Here is a 24,050-nt window from a genome sequence, read left to right as displayed (position 1 = left end):
TGTTTGCAGAAAAAGCACAAACAGAAAAACGATCATGATAAAAGTAAAAGCAGCAACATCTACTTGAAAATTGAACAATTATTTAGATTTTAAACAATTTAACTTTACATAATTTCAGCCATACATGCGAACAAAATGAGTTGCTTGAGTGCGCGGCGCAAGCACAAATGAAATCACCGTTCATTTTCATTTTGGAAAATATGAAGAGAAACCCACCGCCGAAAGATGTAAATTAGACACATTTTCCCTCGCGAGAGAGAGAGGATAGAGGGAGATGAAAAAATATAACACACGACTATCATTAGTTAAGTAATGCGTTATGTCTGCCCGAGACACAGACAAAAACTATTTATACCCTAATTGCACTCGACTCTCAATTCACAGTGGAGATAAATAGCGTCACGACACATATAATGAAATCGGTTGAAATTGATAATTTCCATATGCAAAAATGCGAATGACATTGATCATAAAAATACATCACTTTCGGCATCGATGGCTTTGCTTGCTTATTCTCTATCTCTGCTGTTTCGCGTGTAACGCTCGACTCGAGCAATTCAAGAACAAAGGAATTGTGTGCATGTGTGCCTTTGAATTCAAGGTTAACAATAAGTTAATTTTATTGTTCACTTTGGTTTGTTTGTCATTTCGAAACTGTCTTTCTCTTTCTCAGTTGAATCGGTTTTATTCTCTTCTGCCAGCCGTACCAGCACGAACAATGCTGCACACCAAACGAACAGAGATAGGTGCGAGTGAGAGGAAGAGAGCAACAACGCCAAGAAAATCGGACCAAACATCCATACATACACAACCCGGCCAATGTATATAATGGTTCGCGGTTTATTTATCACAATGCATTGAACAACAAACAGACAACCTATCGACAATCGAACAACTCGAAAATGAGAAAGCAACGAAACAACAAGCACATTACACCGATGTAGAGAGTAAAAGAAAAACAACAATCGCATAAACACACAACAGAAACAAGAATAGAAGAAAATAGCGCCAAAACACCATAGTGTGTCACTCGGCAGTAAGTGGAAGTAAGTCAAGCCACACTTGTTCACTGTGTATTGCTGTATATTGTACATTTGTGAAAAATGGCTTTGAACTCTGTTATTGTTATACAATTCATGCAATTTGAATTGATTGTCTAGGCGAACAGAAAAAAAATGATACACTAACATGCGTTCGATATACACCTCACTGTGGTCGACCATTTCACGCACACACACACACACCATGACAGGCACAAACACATGCATATCGTTCGATTTGACTTAGAATGAATGAGACGGTGTTCATTCCTTTTTGACTATTCGACGACAATTTCATCGACCTCTTTTGACACATTTCACTCTCTTTTCCCCTTTTTTTTAAGGCAATATTAATATTCAAAAATTTCGCTTTTATATCGAATGCCAATAATTCGATCGATTCAAGTTTTTTTTGTGGATACTTTTCATTTTTCAAACCTGGTGGATCGTCAGCCTTTCGATGATTTTTTCTTTGTAATGGGTAATGGAAGTTTTTTCCGGTAGGAAAAACGATTTCTTGATTCTAAACAAAGAATCTTCTTTCTTAAATAAATTTACCTTATTTTTTCTAAAAAATGATGAAAATTGTTGAATCAACAATGTTGATTGTAAATTTGATTGTAAAGATTGATCATAAATTTATTTTTAGTTTAAGCGTAAAACGTTGCCTCGTTTGCAAAATACAAAATGGAGCAAATAAAACCTAATAAAAAAATTGTAAAACACAAAATGTTTTGCATAAATTTGAGAAGCAATATTTGTAGCATTTTCACATTTTTTTTTCTCCGTCGTCGTCATCATCATGCATTACATCAAAAAATCATGTACGTTGTTCGTCGATTTGCTGTTGAAATGTTCGGCAATTTCTCGTTTCTTTTCATTCGAGATGGTGGCGATAATTCGGTAGCAAAAAGTCGATGGATTTGGAAATGGGAAGCGGTGCGCTGCTTCGGTTCATATTTTTGAGAAGATTTGTACTATGGACTGGTGTGATGAGCTAGATCACGCACAAAACTATAACGGATTCGATAATAAAGAGTTCAACGCAGAGAAAAAGATCGGTTCGTTCGATATGGTTTCAAAAAGTATTTAAAAAAAGGTAAGTGTTGTAAGTGTGTATGTGTGTTTGGAGCGGTGAGACTGGGAGGCTTTGCGCGCGTGAATTGTTCGGTTGTCCGCGAGAACGGGAGAGTCATCAACATGATGTTTCCTGTTTTCATATTTAAGCCGTAAATATCATTCAAATCCATCTCATATCGAAGTCAATTTACATATGTTACGTTACGTTTGCGGTGTGCGGGTAGACAGCCGGAACAGAGGGAAGAGGTAATAAAAGTCTCGAGCAGAGATAGAGTAGGCAAGCAAATGAATTGTAGTACTGGCAATGTTCTCATCTCTTTTCTCTCTCCATCTCTCACTCACTCACTCACTCACTCACTCACTCTCGCTCAGTGTACTCATTGATTTATTTGGCGGAGGTTTGCATGCGCGATTCATTGCTTCATGCCGCTTGCTACTTAATAGGCTTTTTATTCGGCATTTACCGGGTCGGTTCTGTGATCCGCGCAATGAAATGCGATGAGTGCAAGTTGTGTTGTGTTTTTTTTTTCTTTCTTTATTTATTTTTTCGTTTCTGTTCGCTTTGCTGTTTCTTGTGCTCGCTGCAGTAGCATGCGAACTATCGAAGCGAAACAGAATTATTTCGTAAGAGAAATGATTGATGATGACAGATAAGGCGAACGAGAGTTAAAGTCAAAGTTTAAAAGCGATTAGCTCGATTGTAGTCGAAAGAAGCGCAACAGCAGCAAGTAAGAAACGAAATGAATATGAAATGAACGAAAAAGAAAAAAACGCAGAGCAACTGCATTTCAAGACTGAAAGATAGAAAGATTCAAAGAGATTGAACGATGAAGGTAAACGGAAAACGTGAAAAAGGGAGCACTTCAAAAGAGAGAGAGAAAAAAAACTGCTGCGGCGAGAGATGGGAAAAAATGCGCGAATTTCAGTAGCTAATTTCGCATTCATTTAGTTTTCTCTTCATCCATCGTTCATTTCAATTAATTCACATTTGCTCGAGTTTTTTTCTCTGCTCTCTCAAACAAAACATACTCATTTTCACCATGTATGTTCTTCATCTGACGATGGCATTCCATCTGATTACGTACGTGTGTATCATGTGCGATTAGATTTCGTCGATGGAATGATGGTCTCGAGTGATTCGCTCGAAAAATGCCAAATCATTAACGCTTTTAATCAGGAGCAACCACATTCACTTGCCGGTGTGACTGCATCGCGATGATTTTCACCGATGACAAGTCGATGGGAAAAGACACAGGCACAGACACAGACACAAAACACAACCGATTCAACCGCAATGAACTCATGTGAAAATGCCATCAATCGCATCGCATAAAACAATTTGTTTGTGGCAAATTCCTTGCGGTGCTCTACTTGCATCTTCATGAACTTTATCATTTTTTTTCTCTTCTCGGTTTGTTGTTTCACTTCCAAGACGAAACATCATTTCAATTTAAAACAATTTGACGCATTTACCGTTTCATTTTTTTCTCAGTTCTGTTTCGTTGCTCTGTGGTGTATCTTTGCATTTGCACGCATTCATTGCTTCTGAATTTCCATCCACAGCCAAGTGTGTGTGTGTGTGTACTGATTTACGTTTCTGGAAATGGTTTCTCTTGAAATCGTTTCATTTTTTCGTGACAAAATAAAAGGTTAATCGCGCACGTACACCGAACGGGAGCAAAACGGCTGCTCTCTTTCGCTCATGCTCACGAGTGTGCACACGATAGATTTATACGGCTGGAACAAGAAGTAACCGAGCAAACATATTCGGTTACAAACATGTACCGAGAGTCTCGAAGCCCGAGACCCCGAAAACGGCTTGAATTTGCCGTGCACGTTATTGTTTTTTTTCTCCATTTGCTGGGCTATGTGTGTGTGGTGACGTTAGTTCTGATTATCTGAACTTTCGTCGGCAATTAAGTGAGCGCCGTGCTTGTGCGCTTATTTTTACCTTGTGCATGCGCCAATCGGAGAGAGAGATTGTTAAATGCGCGCACGTGTGCGCGAACACAACTCTCGATGCATTTTAATCTATGAATCTTATGTGTGCGCGCAATTAGCAGTGCATTATGATCTTGTGATGGCCTTTTATTAAATGGAAAAAAAAGTGACTCTGTTATGTGATCGGTTGACCAAAAACGCGCTTGATCTCGTCGCCTTTTTTATGATTGCGCGCACAAGCACTCAACGATGATCAAGAGAAAATGAATTAAAATGTGGAAAAGACGCCTTTGAAAGTGCTCTTCTTCGTGCGTATCTCGTATGAATAATGAATATTGCAATAATGAACTTTGAAAAATTGCTCTTTCCGTCGCCCCATCGCTTTCGAAGACGCGGAAGGCACATTTCGGTCGAATCGACGCATCACATTTATTTTTTTTTCTGAAAAAACGGTAAGGATGTTATTGTCACGCTTGCGCCAACTCAACATTTATATCATCAAATAAAACTCGGCTTCATACCACACGGTCATCCTGTTTACCTCTTTTTTATGCCTTTTACCGCGCGAGTACGTGGAGCGACACTTTTCAAATATTTCGCCAGAAATATCGCCGACAAACCACAAAAAAAAGCGCACACACACATAACCGACCATCATCATCGTCAACTCTCATAAAAATTATGTCATGACGGAATGTCATCTGTGCGATGTGACAGCATGATTTAGCCATTTGGATGAGTTTTTTTCAATCTGCTGTTAACACTGCTATCAGTGCCTTGTGCCGTTTCATTTTTTTTTTTCATTTGGACTCTCTGCCCTTCTTGATGATTTCGGTTTGATCTTCATTTTGTGACGGTCTCACGGACCATCTGTCATTCATTGTAACCGTAAAATCGTAAAAAAGAATTATTCGACTGTTGCGCTCTTTTTGAAACTGAATTTGTCCAGATCATATTGAAGACGTTACGTAAAATGCTTTGCGAAATACTGACGGCCGGTCAGAATAAACCGGATTCCGATTTTCCCTCCCGAATTTTGACACGGACTTTTCCTCAATAAAAAATAATACACACATTTGAAACGCTTTTGAATGAATGCCAGTTTCAATCATAAACCACATTTATCATGAATCTTCAACCAGTTTTTCCAATGCTAGATTTAAATCCGAAATCTATAAAAAAAAAATTATTTCGCTTATCACGCGAATCACAATCGTAAAAAGGTAAACACATACATATGAAAAACTTTCAATTTGAATGTGATTTGCACAGAAAAAATGAATGCGCAGCTAACAAACGATCAAATCAAACGATTTACTCAAGTCGAAAGATCTCAAAAACTTGCTCGATGTCGACTGGTCTTCCGAAATATGAATCTTTTTGGAGATTACAAAGTAAAAATTTTTTTTATCACATCTATGACCAAAAAATTCAGACGGATCGCAAAGTCACTTGAATGATACTAAGAGGAAAAAGGTTAAAAAAGAAAAATCATCATTTTTCAACGATTCTCATCAACCAGATTTTCAAGTACTTTTCTCTAAAAATCATGCTCAGTTTTTTCTGTGTTTTTTTTTAGTGATTTGGAAAATCTTAGTGGAAAGTTTGCATTTAGATTGAGCTCATACTCAAAGATTATCGACTTGGTAAGGATTTTATCGAAAAATATGATTGCATGAAGACAATATTTCAAAAAGACACATTAAAACATTATAAACTCATCAAAATATCGAAAATTTAATGTGAAATGGTTATAAAATCAGATTTAAAATCAAAATTGATCAAAAGTCGTTCAAAAAAGATGGAAAATCAATGGAAAATGACATTTTGAAGAAAAAAAATCAATAAAAATGTTGAAAAAATTCAATAACTCAATGAACTTTATCCCAAACTTATTGAAAACTAAATACAAAACTTGTCAAAAAATGGAGAATTTTATCAAATGCGTCAAAAATGTAATAAAAAGAACAAAAACATGTAAAAAAAATGCCGTGATCATGAATTTGGCAGTAGCACAAAATTCAAGCACTACAAAAAGATTGAAAATTTGAAGAAAAAAAAACAGAAATGCCTAGTAAAAATCTGAAATTTGGAAGAAACTAAAAAGCCGAAAATTCTGTATTAAAAACAGAAAGATAACCTCCTTAATCAATCGAATCCATTCGATTCGATGTTCGGGTGGAATGAATGTTGAAAAGAGCTGCTTGCATAATGTTGTTTTTCTTCATTTTCAAAAGTTGTGTATTTTCTCGCCGTATAGTGTGTAAAGAGCTCAATTTGAGTGTCAAATGGAGTTTGAAATTCGTGTTGAATGTTGGATGTGATAAGTGTGACAATTATCCGAATTTGGTATGTCGGTTGGTTCATTTGTGATTGCGAGCGTGATTTTTCTTTCGGTGTATGTATGCTTTGAAAGTAGCGAACAGAAAAAAAAAATTGGCAATGCATATAATATAGTGTGTGTCCACCCGTTTGCTATATACGTAAAGTGTTATTTATTGAGATAGTGAGAAGTCAGAGTAGCGTATGTAAAAATTGCATTTCATCACTTCGACCTCGTATCAGATTCAAACCGATTTGTTGAAAGCTCGTTGTCTCTGTCTATCATTCGCCAACTCATTCGACAGGTAGACGGTGTGTGTGTGTATGCTTATTTCTTTTTTTCATTCTTCTTTGTAATTGACGCTGTACAGTTTCGTTTGATTTACGACGTTTAGCGTCTTTTGCGAAAAGTAACACGCCGCAAACTGATAGACACTCGAACGCGTTCGATTGCTGTGAAATAGATAGACGAGAAAGTCAAACGGATGAGTAATAATAGGCACAAAAAAAAGCATCGTGAAACTGAGTTGAGCGCGCACGGTAAATGAGTGTGTCCTTCTAGGTGTCTGATGTTGCTACATGCACTAATCTCTGAAATTGAATTAAATAGTGTTGGAAATTGAATAACAAATCATTTTTTGTTTTGATTCTTTTTGCCTTCTTTGGTGGAGTGACGGGAAGGTTTCATCGCTTGTGATTTTTTCACCGGAATTGGTTGCGAAAAAAAAGAGCCCCGAAAAGGAAGTTGATGCAACTGACAAAATCATCGTCTATGACGAATTCTAATTACTTTACCGTTCAAACGTAAACAAAAGGTAAAAGAATTGTCCGCCAGAACGGAGTCGATTTGAAGCAGCACCAGCAACAACAACGAGAAGGTAAAAGAGAAAGAAGCCAGCGTTGAAATTAAATATAATCTATTGAATTTATAATCGAGTGAGTGTGTGTACTTGAGGAGCGAAGTGAAGTGAAGACACGAATGAACAAAAAAAAAACGACACGCATGGCTTCGATTCACATTCACTTGGGAACACGACAAAATTGATAAGTTTCCTCTTGGATCGTCGTTTTTTTTATTCAATTTTTTTTTGTGTTGAAACAGCGGTCCCGGCAGTCGAACGACGAACCGTTTGACGTGACTCGGGAGAAGAGTGCGCAATGCGCACGCACGGTTTCGCTGCTCTTTTTTTCTTCTTACTCGCATCGTAAATAAGAATTTGTCTGTGGCGGAAAAATCGGCGTAGGTGTTAATAGCCGAATAAATTATTTGATTTTATATACATTTTTTTCTGCTTCTTCTTCATCATTGTCGATTTGGTTCGTTTACTCATTATTATTACTTAACATTTCCCTTGTGCAGAGATAGAGAGCAGCAGCAACAGCAGCAGCAGCTGCTTGATTGTTACTCAGTTCATTTCCCTGTAAAACAATCATTACAACTCAATACACGGACTCACTACCGTACACACACGGATTCGATGGATCACTTTATATCGCTGCTCTGCGCTCACTCGCTCGCGCATTTTTCTTTCTTTCTTCTCTCCTTGATTGCACGCTCTTCTCTCGCTTCTATTGTGATAAATTGAAGGGAAAAAGAAGAGCAACAGATTCGCTAATGCTTATTTATTCGTTTCGTTGTTTGTCTTGTTAATTTTTTTTTCGCATTTGAATTTTGTGTTTTTTTTTTCATCTTCATCGTGGGTGCTTCGACTAATTCATCAGTGCAGAATTAGCATTGAAAAACTGTTAAACGACTGATGTGTTGATTTAAAGACGACGTTTTATCGTGTGCTTGATGAGAAATTCACCGCTCTCTCCCGCCCTAATCTTCGTAACAACAACAACAACATGTTCGATCATTTACTTCTTCACTTGGTGTCGGTTGCCGATTTTGTTATTCAAACGGTTTTTTCCAACAGATTTTCGGATTGTGCTTGCACAAATGCGATGATAATTGCTGTTGTTGATGGCTGCCAACGATGCCAAGTGCCAAAACACCAGCCTAATGTTAAGTGGTCATTATTCGATTCAGAACTGCGGAACCACCTCATGCTATTCGGAACTGTAAGTCACTGTTTGGTTTTTTTTTTTGAATCAATGAAAATGAGCAATAAACAAGCCTCTAATCGAGTTTGTTCTCAACTCAGTTTGTTGTAGATCAAATTTTTGTGGCTCAGTTCGAGTCTGTTCAGTCGCCAACTTCATGTGAAACACTCACCTCAGTTTTGATCATTTTTTCTCAATTTTTCATTTTTATTTCAATAGAAAGCAAGGATTTGATAACCAATTCCTTCGTAACTCCAAGTTCGATTCAATCACTTCAACCAGCTTTGGTGCCTCAAGGAGTCGATCAGTGTTTATGGGAAATTGATCATTTTCTACCTCATTTTACTTCTCTGCATTATTAAATCGATTTTCACGTTTTGAACAGAAAAAAAATATTAACATCAAATGGCATTTCGTGTCACATGCACCGAATTTAATTATGTTTTCATTGTCATTTGGTTGTCAGGCGCACTGCAATTTACGCTGTTATTTTTTTCTCTGTTTATGTTTGTATAAGCGCGCACCGTTTCACTCTCAAAACAAACTAATTATCGTGTTTATTGTCATTGCATCACATTTCGCGAAAAATGCGAGCTAATGTTTCGACGCAAATTTCTAACATTTGCATCTGTCACGTGTGTCGCTCGAGACGGCAGGCGAGCGAATGAGTGAGTAAGCCTGTACGATTCAGCTCATAGTATAAGTGTCATACAATCGACAAATTTCAAATCATCAGCAACGGCAAATTGGTATGTTTTGGGCTTGCAATGACTGTTTTTTTTTTCGCAACCCGTTGCACACCGCGTCCATTTCTTTGATGACTTTCGTTATGGGATGCATATTTACACGCGCACCGAATGACAAATCGAACACACTTCTTTTTTTTTTACCTTTGCGACACTCACTACTAAACCGTTTTACTCGCAGCATTTGCATATTGAATAACGTCGAACAGTCGTCGTCGTCAAATGCGACAACCGAAAGAAAAATATTAAATTAATAAATTGTCAATTCGATGTGATAGTAAAATGTTGTAACAGATTGCATATTGTACCCGCAATTAAATCGTGTCGCGATGACGACGATTTCTTTTTTCTTCGTCTTTGCTGTTATTAATCAATTTTTTCTTCTTCTTCTTCGGTTGTGTGCGAATGATTCGTCGCACGAGTGATTAAATCCAATCAACAACTGCTTAGTAAATGCCACGGAATAATTTTCATAAATTATTAGAACACTTTTTGTGGTATTGGTGTCGGAAGCCCATGGTCAACCAGAGCTCGAATATCAATTTCTCAACAGAGTCACAAAGGCAAAATACAACGCGCCAGCACACACTTCTGGTGGAAACAAAGAAATTCAGCGCATTTCCTTGATTGTCGACAACGTTGTCGTCGTCGGACACAATTATTTCGTTTTTCAAATCATTGCTCTTTTTATTTAAAAAGTCATTAATCGATTGCTCCAAATCAATCACAACTAAAAGCGTTCAATCTAAATAATTTGCTCGCAATATTTGATCTACATTCAAAATTCGTCGTTCAAAAAAGGCGTTCCGTGTCTGCTGAATGCTGGCAGATCATTTGTTTTTCGGTGGATAAATATATTGTCAATTGTTTGAAAAGAAAGAAACGAAGAAAAAAAAAACAGCAGCGAGTATTTGAATCGAAATCGACTGAACCTGTTCTCCGTCTGGATTACAATTGACATCCGCGTCGAAGCCAATACACATTGCTGGATTATTTCTGATGCCATTGTGTGTGTGTGTGTTTGTGCATTGAAATCAGAGGACAATGCGAAAAGCAAATATACAAGGCAAACAAAGGAATGAATAGCGCAAAAAATAAAATAAAATAAATAAAATCAAATCAAATAAAAGAAGAAATAGATTGCAATTAATGTGTCAATAGGTTAATGTGCACACGGATATGTGGAAATATTTACATCATAATGGAAATTCGTTTCCATGGTGTAGTTTTTTCTTCTTCTGTTTTTGTTTTTATTTTGTTGCCTCGTCAGCTGGCCCATTCGATTGTCAAACTAATCCAACATCCATGTCAACCCAATTATTTTATTTCTTCTTTTCCGATGCTGACAAATCGCTCATTTGTCATTCCAATTCACAATTTGCTCCGAACGTTTCGTTTTTTTGTGTGTGTGTGTGTTTGTACCGATGCTCTCTGGATGAAACGACAGATGCAAATGAAACGAGCAAATAATGTGTAATCAGACCGCACCCTTTTTTTCGTTGTTTCTTCCTCTCAATCTCTCGCTCTTGCTCTATCTCTCTCCAGCGCACTAGAACGGAACAACGCAACCAGATTTAATACAATATTGAAAATCACTCAATCACGTTGTATCATCTCATTGAGCACTGAATCAAATTCATGCACAGAGAATGAAAGAAGATCAGCCACACCAGTGCTGATCAATTTTAAACTCACCGAAAATTAAATTACATTTTCGATGCGAGCCCACATGTTATCAGCCGGTGCAATCGAATTACACAAAATTCTCATTTATTCTTTCAATTGCGATCGATTCAATACCCACTTTTAAAATGATCACATGAGATTCGAACGAATCGTATGGTAAACGGGATGCGAGTCAATTTAATCATCAAACAGCGTAGAAGTCGATTGAGATGTCATATTCGATTTTCGCCGAAGGTTCTAGTATAACGGTTTTGAGGACTTTTTTAATGTGTATTTTTTAATTTGATTTATTTTAATTATGATTATGATTGAATTATAATTTGTAATTCAACACATTTTCTGCCAAAGTATTCGAAAAATTGGACATGGACGAAATCGAAAAAAAAATCGAACACTCGATAGAAAATGGGTTAAAGAACCTATTTCGGATTAGTTGTTTTGGCGCCAGGATGATACAGCTTTGTGAAATGAAAATTGAATCTTTGTCCTTCGAATACATTTCGAAAGCTATAATTGCTAACCGAACTACTAATGCACCAAATTGGTTATGTTATTCGGAAAAAATGATGAATTTTGCCAAACGAATATTTGAATAGAAGCGTCCGAAAAGTTCTCACAAAGGAACCATTCAAAATAGACGTTTCTTCATTCGTTAAATTTTTTTCATTGCATGAATTTGTTCATAAAAAAAAATTGTGGATTGTTGATGGTTCATAGTCCTACGTAAAATGTTCAACTTCTCCGTATCATGTTCAATGAATATTGTTCATGAGTACCCAGAATAAATTGAGTTATCATACTTTAGTTGTAAATCTTAATTTGTGATTTCGATGGCACTTTCGTTGGCAGTTTCATTGGATTTTAAATGAATTTGTTGGATTGAAAATTGATCGAATCCTACGTATGTCGAGTAATTCCCAAGTATCAGAGCTATTCTTTTTTTCTCTTCGCGTCATTTCGTGGCTCAATGACGCTTCGCATCGTGAGAGAGAGAGAGAGAGAGAGAGAAAAAGAGAAGAGAAGAGAAAAAAATGAAATAAGAATCAACATAGTCGTCAAACAATTTCGATTTTTTTGGGTTGGGTTCGTCGGCGGCGGCGGCGATCGTGTACGTGAAGCATACAGAATTATATACCGAAAGAAGTGAAACGAATTACGCAAAAATGTGTTTACAGTTAACCAAAACGCAAAATATAAAAATGTGAAGACAAAAAAAAAGCCGAGAGAGAAAGAGAGAGGAAAAAATAACATTAAAATCGTCTCTGCGAGTGTGTAATCAAAAAAAGACTCACCAAAAGCGAAAGAACAAAAAAAAAAGTATTGAACCGTCGATGAGTTCGACACTTCACAGTCGTCGTCGTAGTCAGAGACAACGAATGAATATAAAATTATACGGTGTTGTTTGAGTCTTAGGCCAATATTTAGGGTTAAACGCACACACACAATTTTTACGCTTCGCAACCAGAAAAAACAAAACCAAATAAAGCGCCGAAACCGACGAAGAATACGACAGAAACAGAAAAAAAAGAGTAAAATGTACAAAGGCAGCAGCAGAAACAAACGCATTAAAAAGGTTCAATCACTTTTCTATACGAATTTTTTTTTTATTTCGTCTCTTTTTTTTAGCAAACCGACACATAATTTCTTCGACTGATCGAATGAAAAATAGCCGAAAAAAGAGAGAGAAACGGGCGAGAAAGAACGCTTGACTAGGTAAGTAAATTAGTTAAGGGAAATGTGCGCAATTTTTTCTCTCTGGTTAGATAAATGTGTTGAGTTGAGTAGATTTTGAGCATAGGCGATTCCAAGATGATTGTCAAAATAACCAAGTCACATTCGGTCCATTCGAATGGATCCATGGAAAATAGTCAAAATAGTGACTGAATTGTCTAGCGGGCGGTCTTACACTTTGCGTTGGCCGAATGATGAATGAATCGTTTGGTTTGGCCATTTGTCTCTCTGTACCGCATCGTTTAAGGCGTTCCGTTTCTCTCTCGCTGCCGCGTGATCGGTTCGTCGGTCGGTCGGCATTCACACAATCGGATGTTTAATTAGTTTATACATTATGTATTTAGCACTTTTTGACCATCAAAATATCTGCACGTCATCCAACTATATCGAAGATTGTGATCGGTTCGTCTGATCATATTTTGCATATATGCACACCAACAGCAGCGCACACACCATGTTTCAAATGAAGCGCACCTCAACGTTTCTGACATTTATTTCCATGTTTTGCTGGCCGAATGCGCATTTTTTTTTTATATTCATAACTCTTTTTTTCTCGTTTTGTCTTTCTGTTCGTTCCGTTCATTCCTAGGTTCGAGAGGCGTTTTGGTGTTGGTGATGAACGCGCGTGCATTTGTGTATATTTGTTTTTATTGAAACGGAAACGTTTATAGCGATCGGAAATGTATTTTTCGTTGCTCGTTTCGTATGTAGTTTGAATAAAATTATAAACTTCATCGTTGAATTTCGTAAGTGTCATTCAGTGTTGGGCAATTTCTTAAGTTTGTCAACACTCTCTTTGGAGCAAGAAAAAAAATGGATGGAGTCAATTGACCTCTTTTTTGAGCTGAAATACGCTGGTTGACCCCTCTTTACCAAATTTGATGGAAGATGTGTTTTTAAGCCATTCATCCTAAGGGATTATTTTACCAGTCTAAAGGCTGAATACCCAAAGATTGGGCACTCTTCCAATTTTCATCCTTTAGACAACATATTTCAGACTACTTCTCATTTAACCAAATTATTTTTTCCGCTAAACAAGAAAAATCGAAATTATTTTCAACTTTTTCCAAATGCAACAATGTCCAAATCCAGAATTTTAGTCTTGTTGAAGCCCAAACCCTGTCACAAAGTCACAAAAATTGAACCTCATTGCAACTTTAACCCCGAATCAAATGTAATCACATCCAACGGTCAACAGTATTGACTCAACTGTTGAGCGTATTACAAATTTAAAAAAAGTCAAACTCTAGGTGGGAACGAAAAGTGTCCGTGTGGCGCACATCGCAGCCAGATCTCTATCTGAATCGAGTGATTGGAAGGCAGCAGAACGAACAAACGAACGAACGGATGGAGAAAGAACAAACACATAACTTGCGATCGCGCTCATACTCTTTTTTTTCGTTAATTTGAATTGCTAAATCGGAATATTAAACATGAACTTTGATTATGTACTTGGCACAACAGCATGAGTGTGCTGTTGCCGCCACGCTCAATATCCCAGTATCACATAACGAAATTAACACTCAGCCGCTTGGCTTTTTCTCTTTCTCATTCGTTTGAAAAACCACTTCATTTCTACTACTTGACACTTCCGATTTGATTCTTAATCAAGTTGGACTTTTTTCTAATTATAGGAAAAAAGATTTCGGTTCTATTTAAATGCTTCGGTTATTCCAATCGCAACGTAATTGCAGTCATACAATCAAAGTTGTTCAAAGTGACTTTGGATTTCAAAGATAGAAAATGATGGGACAGATACGTTCTTGAGCGAAATGGTGTCGATTTTTCTTTTGGAAAACCAAATATTATGACCTAAAATAGTCCTTGAAAATTGGCTGAAATCTTAGTTCTTCTCTAAATAATCCTGATTTTCTCTTAACAATATTGATTTTTCTCTTATGTTCATCTTTCAATCTGGACTTTTATTTAAAATCAAAGTTTCCTAATCAATTTGCGATTGAACCTTTCTCAAACCATTAATTTTCTGTTTATTCTTATAAAATATCACCGTGATTCACATTCCATTCATGAAATCCATCGTTTGGCGGCGCCTGAACACATAGTAGCGATACTAATGTAATTAAATCAAATTGACTTAGTTCACTATCTGTTTGTTTTTTTTTTCGCATGTCGCTACGCCGGCAGTAGAGAAAAAAAGCCGCTCAAATAAATCATTTTGCAAAACAAACCAAATTTGATATATGGCAAGAATTTGCTATTCATCATTTGGCATGTCTGAATCAGAATCCAACTGGATTATTACCAGTTGGAATGAATCCTTATTCGCGACGCGATTCACTGAGATTTATGAATTGAAACGAATAACAAAGAAATGAAAAAGCGAGAGAAGCGGAAAAAAAGAAGAAGAATGTTAATTCCAATATGCATTCAAATGTGTGACATGATTCGATCTAGATTGTTGTGTGTGTCCACTTTTCTGATCGCATTTTTTCACTTTTTATTCGGCCGATTCGAAAAAAAAAAATATTGTAATATGGAACATAAATCTCTTATATTCTCAGAAAAATCAATTTTTTTCCTCTCGTTTCGTTGCAAACGAAACACAAAAAAACCGAACGATATCAAACCAAATAAAAAAAAAACCAGATTGACCATTTGATTGATGCAATTTTCGTACAGCGAAAAAAATTGATCGTTCGCATCGATATTTTGGAGGTAGAAGAAAAGAGGAAAAAGCAAATAAAAACTACTCGCACACACCAGAATCGAATTTTGCCAACGAAAACGAGAAGAGGAAAAAAAAGGTCGCAAGAACATACTGTGAACGATCGAACAGCAACAAACAAACAGAGAAAAAAAGAACGACGACTGACTGATGTTACGTGAAGGATATGTGTCACATTTCACGTTGATTTATTGAATTTTAAAAGTTCGTTCGATGTCGCTTTTTTCTGTTGCTGCTGCTGCTCTCACTGATCGCTGCTTGTTCCTACCGAGACCACGATTCAATACACGTATTTATGTATTTTAAACGTATTTATCGCATGCATATAGATCAATCGATAAACAAACGAATTCGCTACCGAGAAATCGAATCTCGTTTTTTTTTATCGTCGTCGACTGCGTCTGACTCGGTTTCATCTAATAGAACGGTTAGCGAATCACGAGTTACACTTTTTTTTATCGAACTTTTCTAATGAAACACTCTTTTTCATTGCAAATTTATACGATTTTTTTTCTAATTATGGCGATTAGACCAGCTAAAGTTGTGATCGTTTTTCGATCATCAAATTTGTGATCATTTCCTTAAGAAAAAAAACTTCAATTTCCTGGTAAAATCATTCGAAAAAAAAATTGTTGTGCAAAGGATGAATTATTATCAAACAATTCTTGAACAAAATATTTTAATTCATATTTTCAAGAGATTCCGAACAAAAATAAGAGTTTCAATAAAAAAAATTATAGCGAAAATCTTGAGTTGCGCCGAATGCCGTCGGTACGTGCTCTGTTAGCTGCGGCGACTCCACCTGTTGCTTGTTGAGTAAACAAAGATTTTGAAAAGTAACGATTGGGATTTTATTTAAAGTTTTTTGAAATGTTAAATTTCGATTTTTGCCAGAAATTCACTGAAATATAGCACTTTTAATCGTGTAAAGCGATTTTAGCCATTTTTCAATTTCATTCAAAACATTCGAATGTTTTCCAATTTCAAGATTTGAACGTTTTCATTTCCAATTTTGTTCTGTATATTTTTAAATTTTGTCCTTCATAAATTATTGCTTATTTCATTTTTAATCAACACTTGTTCGATTTCATTTCAATTTAGTTTTCTTCGTGTTTTTTTTTTCTATTTCTAAATTTTTTCCCCGTTTTTTTTTCTGTTTTTCCTGGCATTTTTTTCTAGTTAATTTTCTCTACGTTTTTCTCTTCATATTTTTCGAATTGAAGCATTCCGAAGCAACCGCATAAAGTTTCTTAATTTCTTGCTTGATGAAATGAAGAGATGGGTTTTGTTGAAATAAAAAGTGTGTTTTTTACGAGGCCCGCAGGCGAAAACTTCCTCTCATTGCAAGTGGCTAAGTGGTATTTCGAGTAGAACAAATGGATTGCAGCACCCTTGAATAAGCGATTTCGTTGGTCGTGCAACAGGTAGATTGGGCAAGCGTTATGCACTTCCTCTGGCAATTGGTGGTCGATATGCTTCAGCGAATTTCCATGTCTATTTAGTCACTCATCAACTGAGTGTGCGTGCGTGTGTGTGTGTGTGTGTGTGTGTGAATCCTAGTGCCCATCAAATGTGTTGATCGTGTGAATGCGAAAAAACGCAATAAATCATTCAATGTTTTAACCATCACTCATACACGGCGCACACACAGACACAAACACATTTGAAAATGATACAGTTCGTGACGTATCATCGGTGTTTGATCATTGAAATAAAGGCGAAGATGCAACCCTCATTTTTTTTTGTTCGCGAAGGCCACAATGTATTTTCAAATGAAACGATGGAATAAAAAAAAAGTGAAGCAGAAACAAAAATTGAATGTGAAACCAACCTGTATGCATTGTAACCGTCGTGTTTCTCGGTATCCGATTCCATGGTACTAAATGTAACTGTTGCTATTCACCACGCACTAATTTTACAACAACAATAAAGCAACAATAAATTTTCACTCAATTGTCGACAAACAAAAACTGTTTGACAAAAAAAAAATTCGATTATCCTTGTGTTCGTCTTTTGTTTTAATTCACTGTGTTTTTTTATCTATCGCCGGAGTTTTTGGGCGATGCAATTTAGAAAATAATTAACATCAATTTAATAGTTTCATGAATCCAATAAATTCTTTTCTTAATTGTCACACACACTTGATTTGCTGCTGCATTCTTCAAATTGAAACGACTTTTTTTTTATCGAGTAGTTAATAAACGCGACAATGGCTCGTCGAAATAAATAAAACGCATCACCAAGCACACACGTCAGCGCTTAATCGAAACGGGAGATCTGAGCATTGAATATACGATTGCCATTTCAGCTGTAATCTTAATCACATGATGCTTTTGGATGTCTGTCTAGCATTTCTGTCATAGTTAAACAACAACGACAAAATTAAAAACGATATTCAAGTAACTGGCATTTTCCGTTGATAACGAATTTCTGCTTTTTTTTGTCGTTCTTGGAGTGAGAGACTGAGTTGACACGGCACGATATCAACAAGAACAACAATAACTTCAGCCGACAATATCGTCCCAATCGAATCGCAAAAAAAGAGTTTTAAATCAATAATTCGATCAAATCATCATCGTTGGTACGCGCCAGCGCGGACACATGATCACACGGCAAAATAAAACACTGTGTTTGCTCGTCGTTTCTTAGTCAAATCACTTATTTTTCTCTGCGAACCATAAACACTTCTACATGTAATTTGGTTCAACCAGTTGATTTTACTTTAGAGTAGTCAAACACAGTCAAAATGAGGTCTTTTCAAAATGTTTCAAAAGATCAGTGTATGATCACATGAATCAATCATATGTCTTCTTTGTAAACTTTTCGTACATCCTTTTCTCAATACACACCTCGTCCGAAATATGTCGATTTTCAATAAATGTCGTCTTTCATTCGATTCACTTTTTCCGGTTTTCTTCTATTGTTTATTCTTTACAACAAAACGAACGGAAAAAAAATTGCACATCAGCACAAATCTCACAGAAAAATGATGGGTTCAAACCAGGATCTAGTTGTCTTAAATTGATCGGCCCACTGTTTTGCATGAAATGATGCCGTAATTCGCTCTCTTTCTTCTTCTGACGTCAATTGTCTCACCGAATAAACAAATTTGGCACTTTATCTGTTCCACATTTACTACCAAAAAAAAAATAAAATAAATATCCTCAACGATCAAAAGAAAATAAAAAATTTCTTTGGGCAAAACCAACCCAACGAAAACACAACGGCCAAACACCAAACAGCGAACGAAAACGATAAAACAACAGAAAAACCAAACGGCAATGGAATACGTTTAACTTAACTGATTATCATTAAGTGACTGAAGAAACGGTTTGAAAAGTATGTAAGGTGAAACGCTCGCGTCGATCGCGCTCGATATCTCTCAGTGGTTGCTCATTCTTTTCGGTTGCGAGAAGTAGAGTCACACCGTTCCACACTCTTTCCACCAATTCTCTATTGCGATGAGTGTGTCTCGTTTTTATTCGCTGGTTAGTTGTATGTGTGTGTGTGTGTGTGTGAGTGTCTCACTCTCGTCTCTGTTTCGCTCGATTACATGTGCAACACAGACGGGTACATGGTTAAAGAGCGCGACAACGCGATATGCTCATCGCTTCTGCTGCCGTCATTGTCGTCGCTGTTGCTGTTGCTGCTACTCAAGTGAGTGAACGAGTGCGGTGACTCTGTATATGTATGAGTGTTTGGTTTGTACATGTAAATTGTTGTACAGCCGTGCAAATGTACATGTGATAGTCACCGTATGATTGAAAGGTATAACTTACATTCATTCTCATATTAAGCGCCTTGAAATGCACTCGATACATAAACTCTTATGCAAAACATTCGACTTAAGTAGTCGAATCCCAATCTTTTACTGAGTCCAATTTTAGCCAAGATATTTTTCAATTTTTTTTTTTTTCAAATTTCAATTCTTTAATCATTCTAGAATCGATGAAATCTTCATAGAATTGTGCCTAAGTATGCGATCCTCCCCAATCCAATGATCATATCCCGAACATAGTCGCAAGTGCGACTGAAATTGGCGTATTGATCCGATCCGATTTGCATCCCATTCGATTGGCGAATGTTTACAGCAGCGCGAGCTACCACTGGTGAACACTGGTGTGCTGCACACACAGGTGTGCGATCGTCGCTATTTATAAACATTGGTTTTGCATGTGCTTGTAAGCACATTAGTTTTACCTGTAAGGGAAACCGACGAAGAAAGAGGGAGAGATAACAGCCACGATCGCAAAAGACAAAACAAAAATTGAATCAGTTTTTTTTTCGTTCGCTTCTACCATGAGACAGTGTTTGTAATCGATCCGATGTTTGTCTCGTGTTTGTGTCTCTTTTCAGCGTGTACACTACATTTTGCATGCTTTAAATGGACATTCGAGCTGTTGTCATCGTTGAGTATAGTTTTGCTCTTTATTTTCTCGGTTCGTTCTGCGCGTTGCGCGTTTTTTTTGGTGTAATTCGATTGATTTATCGCCTGTTCACCAACACAAGCCCGAGATCGTGAGTGTAGTAAGAGTGCCGCAAAATAAGAGAGAGGGAAAATCACACATAGATCCAAAATCAACCGCTCAACCGAAAAGCTTAAACAACTCAATGTTAATGTAAATAGCAACCAAATCACAGATACATGAATATGCACAATGACAACAACATGCCGACGCTGCCGCTGCCGTCGTCGTCGTCGTCGTCGTCGTCGACAACCAGCCACCAGTCACATTTTCACCACACCTCATTTCATATTCAGACACAACACATGCCTGCCAGCAACCAACGAAACACGACCGAATCGCATTGCATGAATCACGAATCACGGACAGAGACTCGCGACTTAATTTTCAAGATACACACCGATTTTGAACCTTTTGAACCAATTTTTATCGGTCCTTTGAGTGTTTTGAAAACAATGTTTCTGAGAGAGTTTAGATTGAATGTTTGCCAAAGACGATTTAATTTAGAGAATCAATTTCATGCGCTAAAAGCTAAATTTTGGAAGATATTCAATAGTTTTATTTCATAATCTTGGTCAATTCTGTTTAGATTTTCATAAGTATTAGCTTTTTCGATGAAATCAAAGTTTCCTCAACTTTGATCGGTTGAAATTCGATTGTTGAATCTGATAAATTATGGGTTTTTCTAGCAAAATATCCACTGAAAGAAAAAAAAAGTCCATAATTAATTCAAAGTAAAACTATGTTCAATCCGATTGATTTTTGAATTGATATTTTTAATGAAAATTCATTACTTAAATTTATTAAAAAAAAATTGGGCGAAAAACATTATTTCGCTTCAATTTTTCTTATCTTTTTTGATAAAACTACCGCTTTTTACACGAAAAATGATTCCTTTCTATCAATAAATTATTTTATTAATTATTTTTATCAATCAGATTGCTGTGGCTTCCAGATAAAAATGGTGCCGCATTTCTTTTTTCTCAAATCCGTTCAAATGGAATAAAAGAATTTTGATTTGAGCGAATTCTTAGAATATGAAAAGTATTGAATATGTGGGGAAAAAAAGCTTCAAACCATGATCCATGATAATTTTTAATCACCCTTGTTTCATCTCCGAATTGCAGGTCAACTCCAATAAAAATTGCGCATTTTATGTCATAATAAATCAATAATAAATCAAATGGTTTTTAAATGAAGTTTTCATCGTCAAACAAAAGTTTCTTAAAGATAACCAAGGATTTATTACTTTCCAAATTAAATGTAGAGCTAATCTCTCTGAATAAAATGCCATTAAAGAAAATTAATTTAAATGAGTCGTTTTTCAGACTTCATTTGAGTAAAAGTCTAAATTCATTCAAATTTGAATAAATAAAAAAAAATGCCGTTCAAAAATGATGGCCTCATAAGAGTAAAACCGTATTTATTGTCATTAAGAAGAAACCGAGTGTCGAGACTGGAGAAAAGCAAGAGAATGCACGGAGAACGAGTGAGAAAGAGATAGTAGCAAACGATCAAGCGTACGCGCGCGCGCGTAATAGTTAGCAATCGGGCTAAAATAGTTCAAAAAAGCTATAAAAAGTGTTAAGAACCGCAACGTTTTATCTATTCGCTGTAAAGTGTAATTAATATGATTGAAATTGTACGAAGACATGCCACACATCGAATATGGGGATGGAATTAATGACAAAACATGTAATAGAAACCGCATCGCGTTTTGAACGGTGCATAAAAAAAAGAGGTGCATAAAATCGTGGATTGCGCGCATCGTTCGAAAATGTTGTGGTGCTGCTGCTGCTGTACGAAGAGTGAGAGAGAGCGAGAGAGAGAGAGAGCGATAGAAAGAGAGGGAAACGAAATTAGAATAGAAATCGTAGTGGCAGGTAGTTGAGAGTAGTGCGCCAATCTTAGCTCGGCATAAAATATGAACCGTGTGTAAATTAAATCCAAGAAAACGCTAATTCTGTGTGTGTGTGTTGTTATTTTGTGCTTTTTTTTATCCATTCTGCTTTTTTCAGGTTGGTGTTTTTTTTTCTAGTTCGTCACTTTGAGGTTGCTGACGAAAAAAAAAACAGCAACGTCGACGGCGGCGGCGACGATGATGATGACGACCACGATGAAGAATAAGAAGAACATCGGCGAAAGGTAATAGGTAAACTAAATAAAATGCATATGTGTGTACATCGCGCAATACACGTACGCGGAATAGTAAAACACATCACTAAAATAGCAGCAGCAGAAGCAACAGCGAAAAGAAGAAGAAGAAGAAGAAGTTAATATACAACAACAAATAAATATTTAGTGCGTGTGAACCGGATGTGAGGCAAAAGTGCCTTCTACGTTTGGCGTGTATTCGCTTTGTTTATTTATGTGTTGTGTGTGTGTGTGTGCCATTGCCTAGCTATTGCTTCTGCCGCGCTCAATGCTTCGTTTTTTTTATGCCTTTCCACTGTTTTACATGGCAAATGATAGCCCAAGTAGAGAAGAGAAAAAAAAAACAGTCTCTCTGGCGAACGAACGAACGAATGGAAAAAAAAATCATAATAATTAAAAGTCTTTTTCTCTCTATGTGTGTATGTGCGTGTGTTTTTTTTCGTTTCGTTCTTAATTTTTAATAAATTACATTCGCCACAAACACCCACGATCGCTTGGAAAGGTGAGCTGAATGGAATGCTCATCATTAGTGGCCGCTTGGAACCGCTTTTTTCTTCGTCATTTCTCTCTTCAAAATTTGTGTCCCATCGAAATTGGCATTTTAAACTAAATTTTATATAATTTGATGATGATATTGCTGTTGTTGGATGTGATCTCTCGCTCATTTAATTATTGCTCCAACAGTTAAAATGATTTAAAGTGTAGAATTCGAACAGTTCAATTCTCCACCTCAATTCTTTTTATTTAAATAAACGTATTCGAACTCTGCCATTGACTTTTCCATTTCGATAAATCCATTGATATCTTGTCGTTTTACTTAATTCATTGGATTAATGGGCTTTTTTGTAGCTACTATTTTCTGTTTTGTAGCTGATCGTACGCACTTTGAATACGAAATGTGTCTAAAATTGAAAAACTTGTCAAAAAAAAGAGAACAGAACAGAACAAACGCACATCGACCGCATCCAGAGAAGAGAAGAAAGGCACGAATATAGTTGATATGCAAGCAAGAACATTGGCTAAATGACTCAAGTGAATTTATACATACATGTAATCCGTTTCCTTTTAACGGTTCCGCTCAAGCGATTTTCTTCTCTCTACTTCACCTTTTGGTGCTGGCCGTTTTTCCATTGCTCTCGCTCACTCACCCACATTAAAAGCGCTCTGTCACCACCGCCGCTGCTTCTACTCGTGAAATTTTACGTGTCGTTAAATGTGCCGCTAGTTAACAACATAAAATTCAAATTGGAGAAAACCAAGAAGCGTCCACAAGAACGCACACATTTTTTTTCTTTATTCTTTCTACATATAAAATTTGAAATGCAAGTTCATCCAGAGTGCAACGCAGCTCGTCCATGTGAATTTCACGCTGGGAATAGCAAGCGATAGAGCAACAAAGAAGGAAGAGAGAGGGATTGAGAGCGGCAAGAGAAAGAGAGTCAAGAGAAAGCCAAGGGAAACCCCGAAAAGATCCTTGACCTTTATTATAATTGCCAGGTTATGCATCGATGATTTTCTGTGCATGCACTTAGCTCATCTGAGTCTTGCTACACAAAATCCAGTTAACAATTAATCAAAACGAACATCAATGAACATAAAAATGCAATTTTTTTTCTAAATAAATTTCGAATTTAACTTCATTTTCAAAAATTCCTTCTTTTCCCCCAATGTGATTGCGGTGAAATAGTTTGAATTTCCCCCCAAAAAAAACATTCATTCCAATTCGATTGCAATGCAATCATCGCCTTGACGAACTTATCGAAATTGCACACCGAAGAAGTAATGACATATTCCAAGATGCACACACACACACACACACCCACCCACATCATACGCATCGCTAACAGTGTAATGGGGAAAAAAAATCAAAGAGTTAAAAACGTCACAACGTTAAGATTTATAATGATCGTCTCGCTGACTTTGATGAACAACGAACGTTTTTCGGTGTTTCCAAGGTACGGCTTCGTTAAAGATGCATCGATGCATGAAAAATTCATTATGAATATATATATTTCTTCTCTCTTCTTCTGTCTTCTGGTTGTGGGGTGTGCACTACGATCTTCGTGTGTTTTTGCTCTCTCTCTCTCTCTCTACTAGAGCTGAAGAGTCTTTTACTGATTTTCAACTCGATTTGAAGGAGACGACGACGACG

At 36.6% G+C, this 24,050-nt stretch overlaps 1 protein-coding gene across 4 annotated transcripts in view; it reads right to left on the bottom strand.

The window, feature by feature from the left end:
• Positions 1-18,599, bottom strand: part of LOC129574891 (putative transcription factor SOX-15) — a 59,590-nt gene extending 40,991 nt beyond the window's left edge. For 2 of the 4 annotated variants that reach the window (XM_055457511.1, XM_055457506.1), the window contains exons 1-2: positions 18,488-18,599; positions 17,110-18,413 (exon numbers count right to left, since the gene is read on the bottom strand). In XM_055457511.1, the coding sequence (XP_055313486.1) occupies positions 17,110-17,153 (44 nt within the window). In that variant the 5' untranslated portion in view covers positions 17,154-18,413; positions 18,488-18,599. Of the gene's footprint in view, positions 1-17,109 lie in introns of all 4 variants that reach the window. The other 2 variants (XM_055457512.1, XM_055457507.1) reach the window with 2 other exon arrangements.
• Between the last annotated feature and the right edge of the window lie 5,451 nt (positions 18,600-24,050).

This window comes from Sitodiplosis mosellana, unplaced genomic scaffold (genome assembly GCF_009176505.1).
Source record: "Sitodiplosis mosellana isolate CC-2019 unplaced genomic scaffold, AAFC_SMos_1.0 Smas_scaffold_6165, whole genome shotgun sequence".
Taxonomy (NCBI): domain Eukaryota; kingdom Metazoa; phylum Arthropoda; class Insecta; order Diptera; family Cecidomyiidae; genus Sitodiplosis; species Sitodiplosis mosellana.
This window is presented reverse-complemented; position numbering and strand designations above follow the sequence as displayed.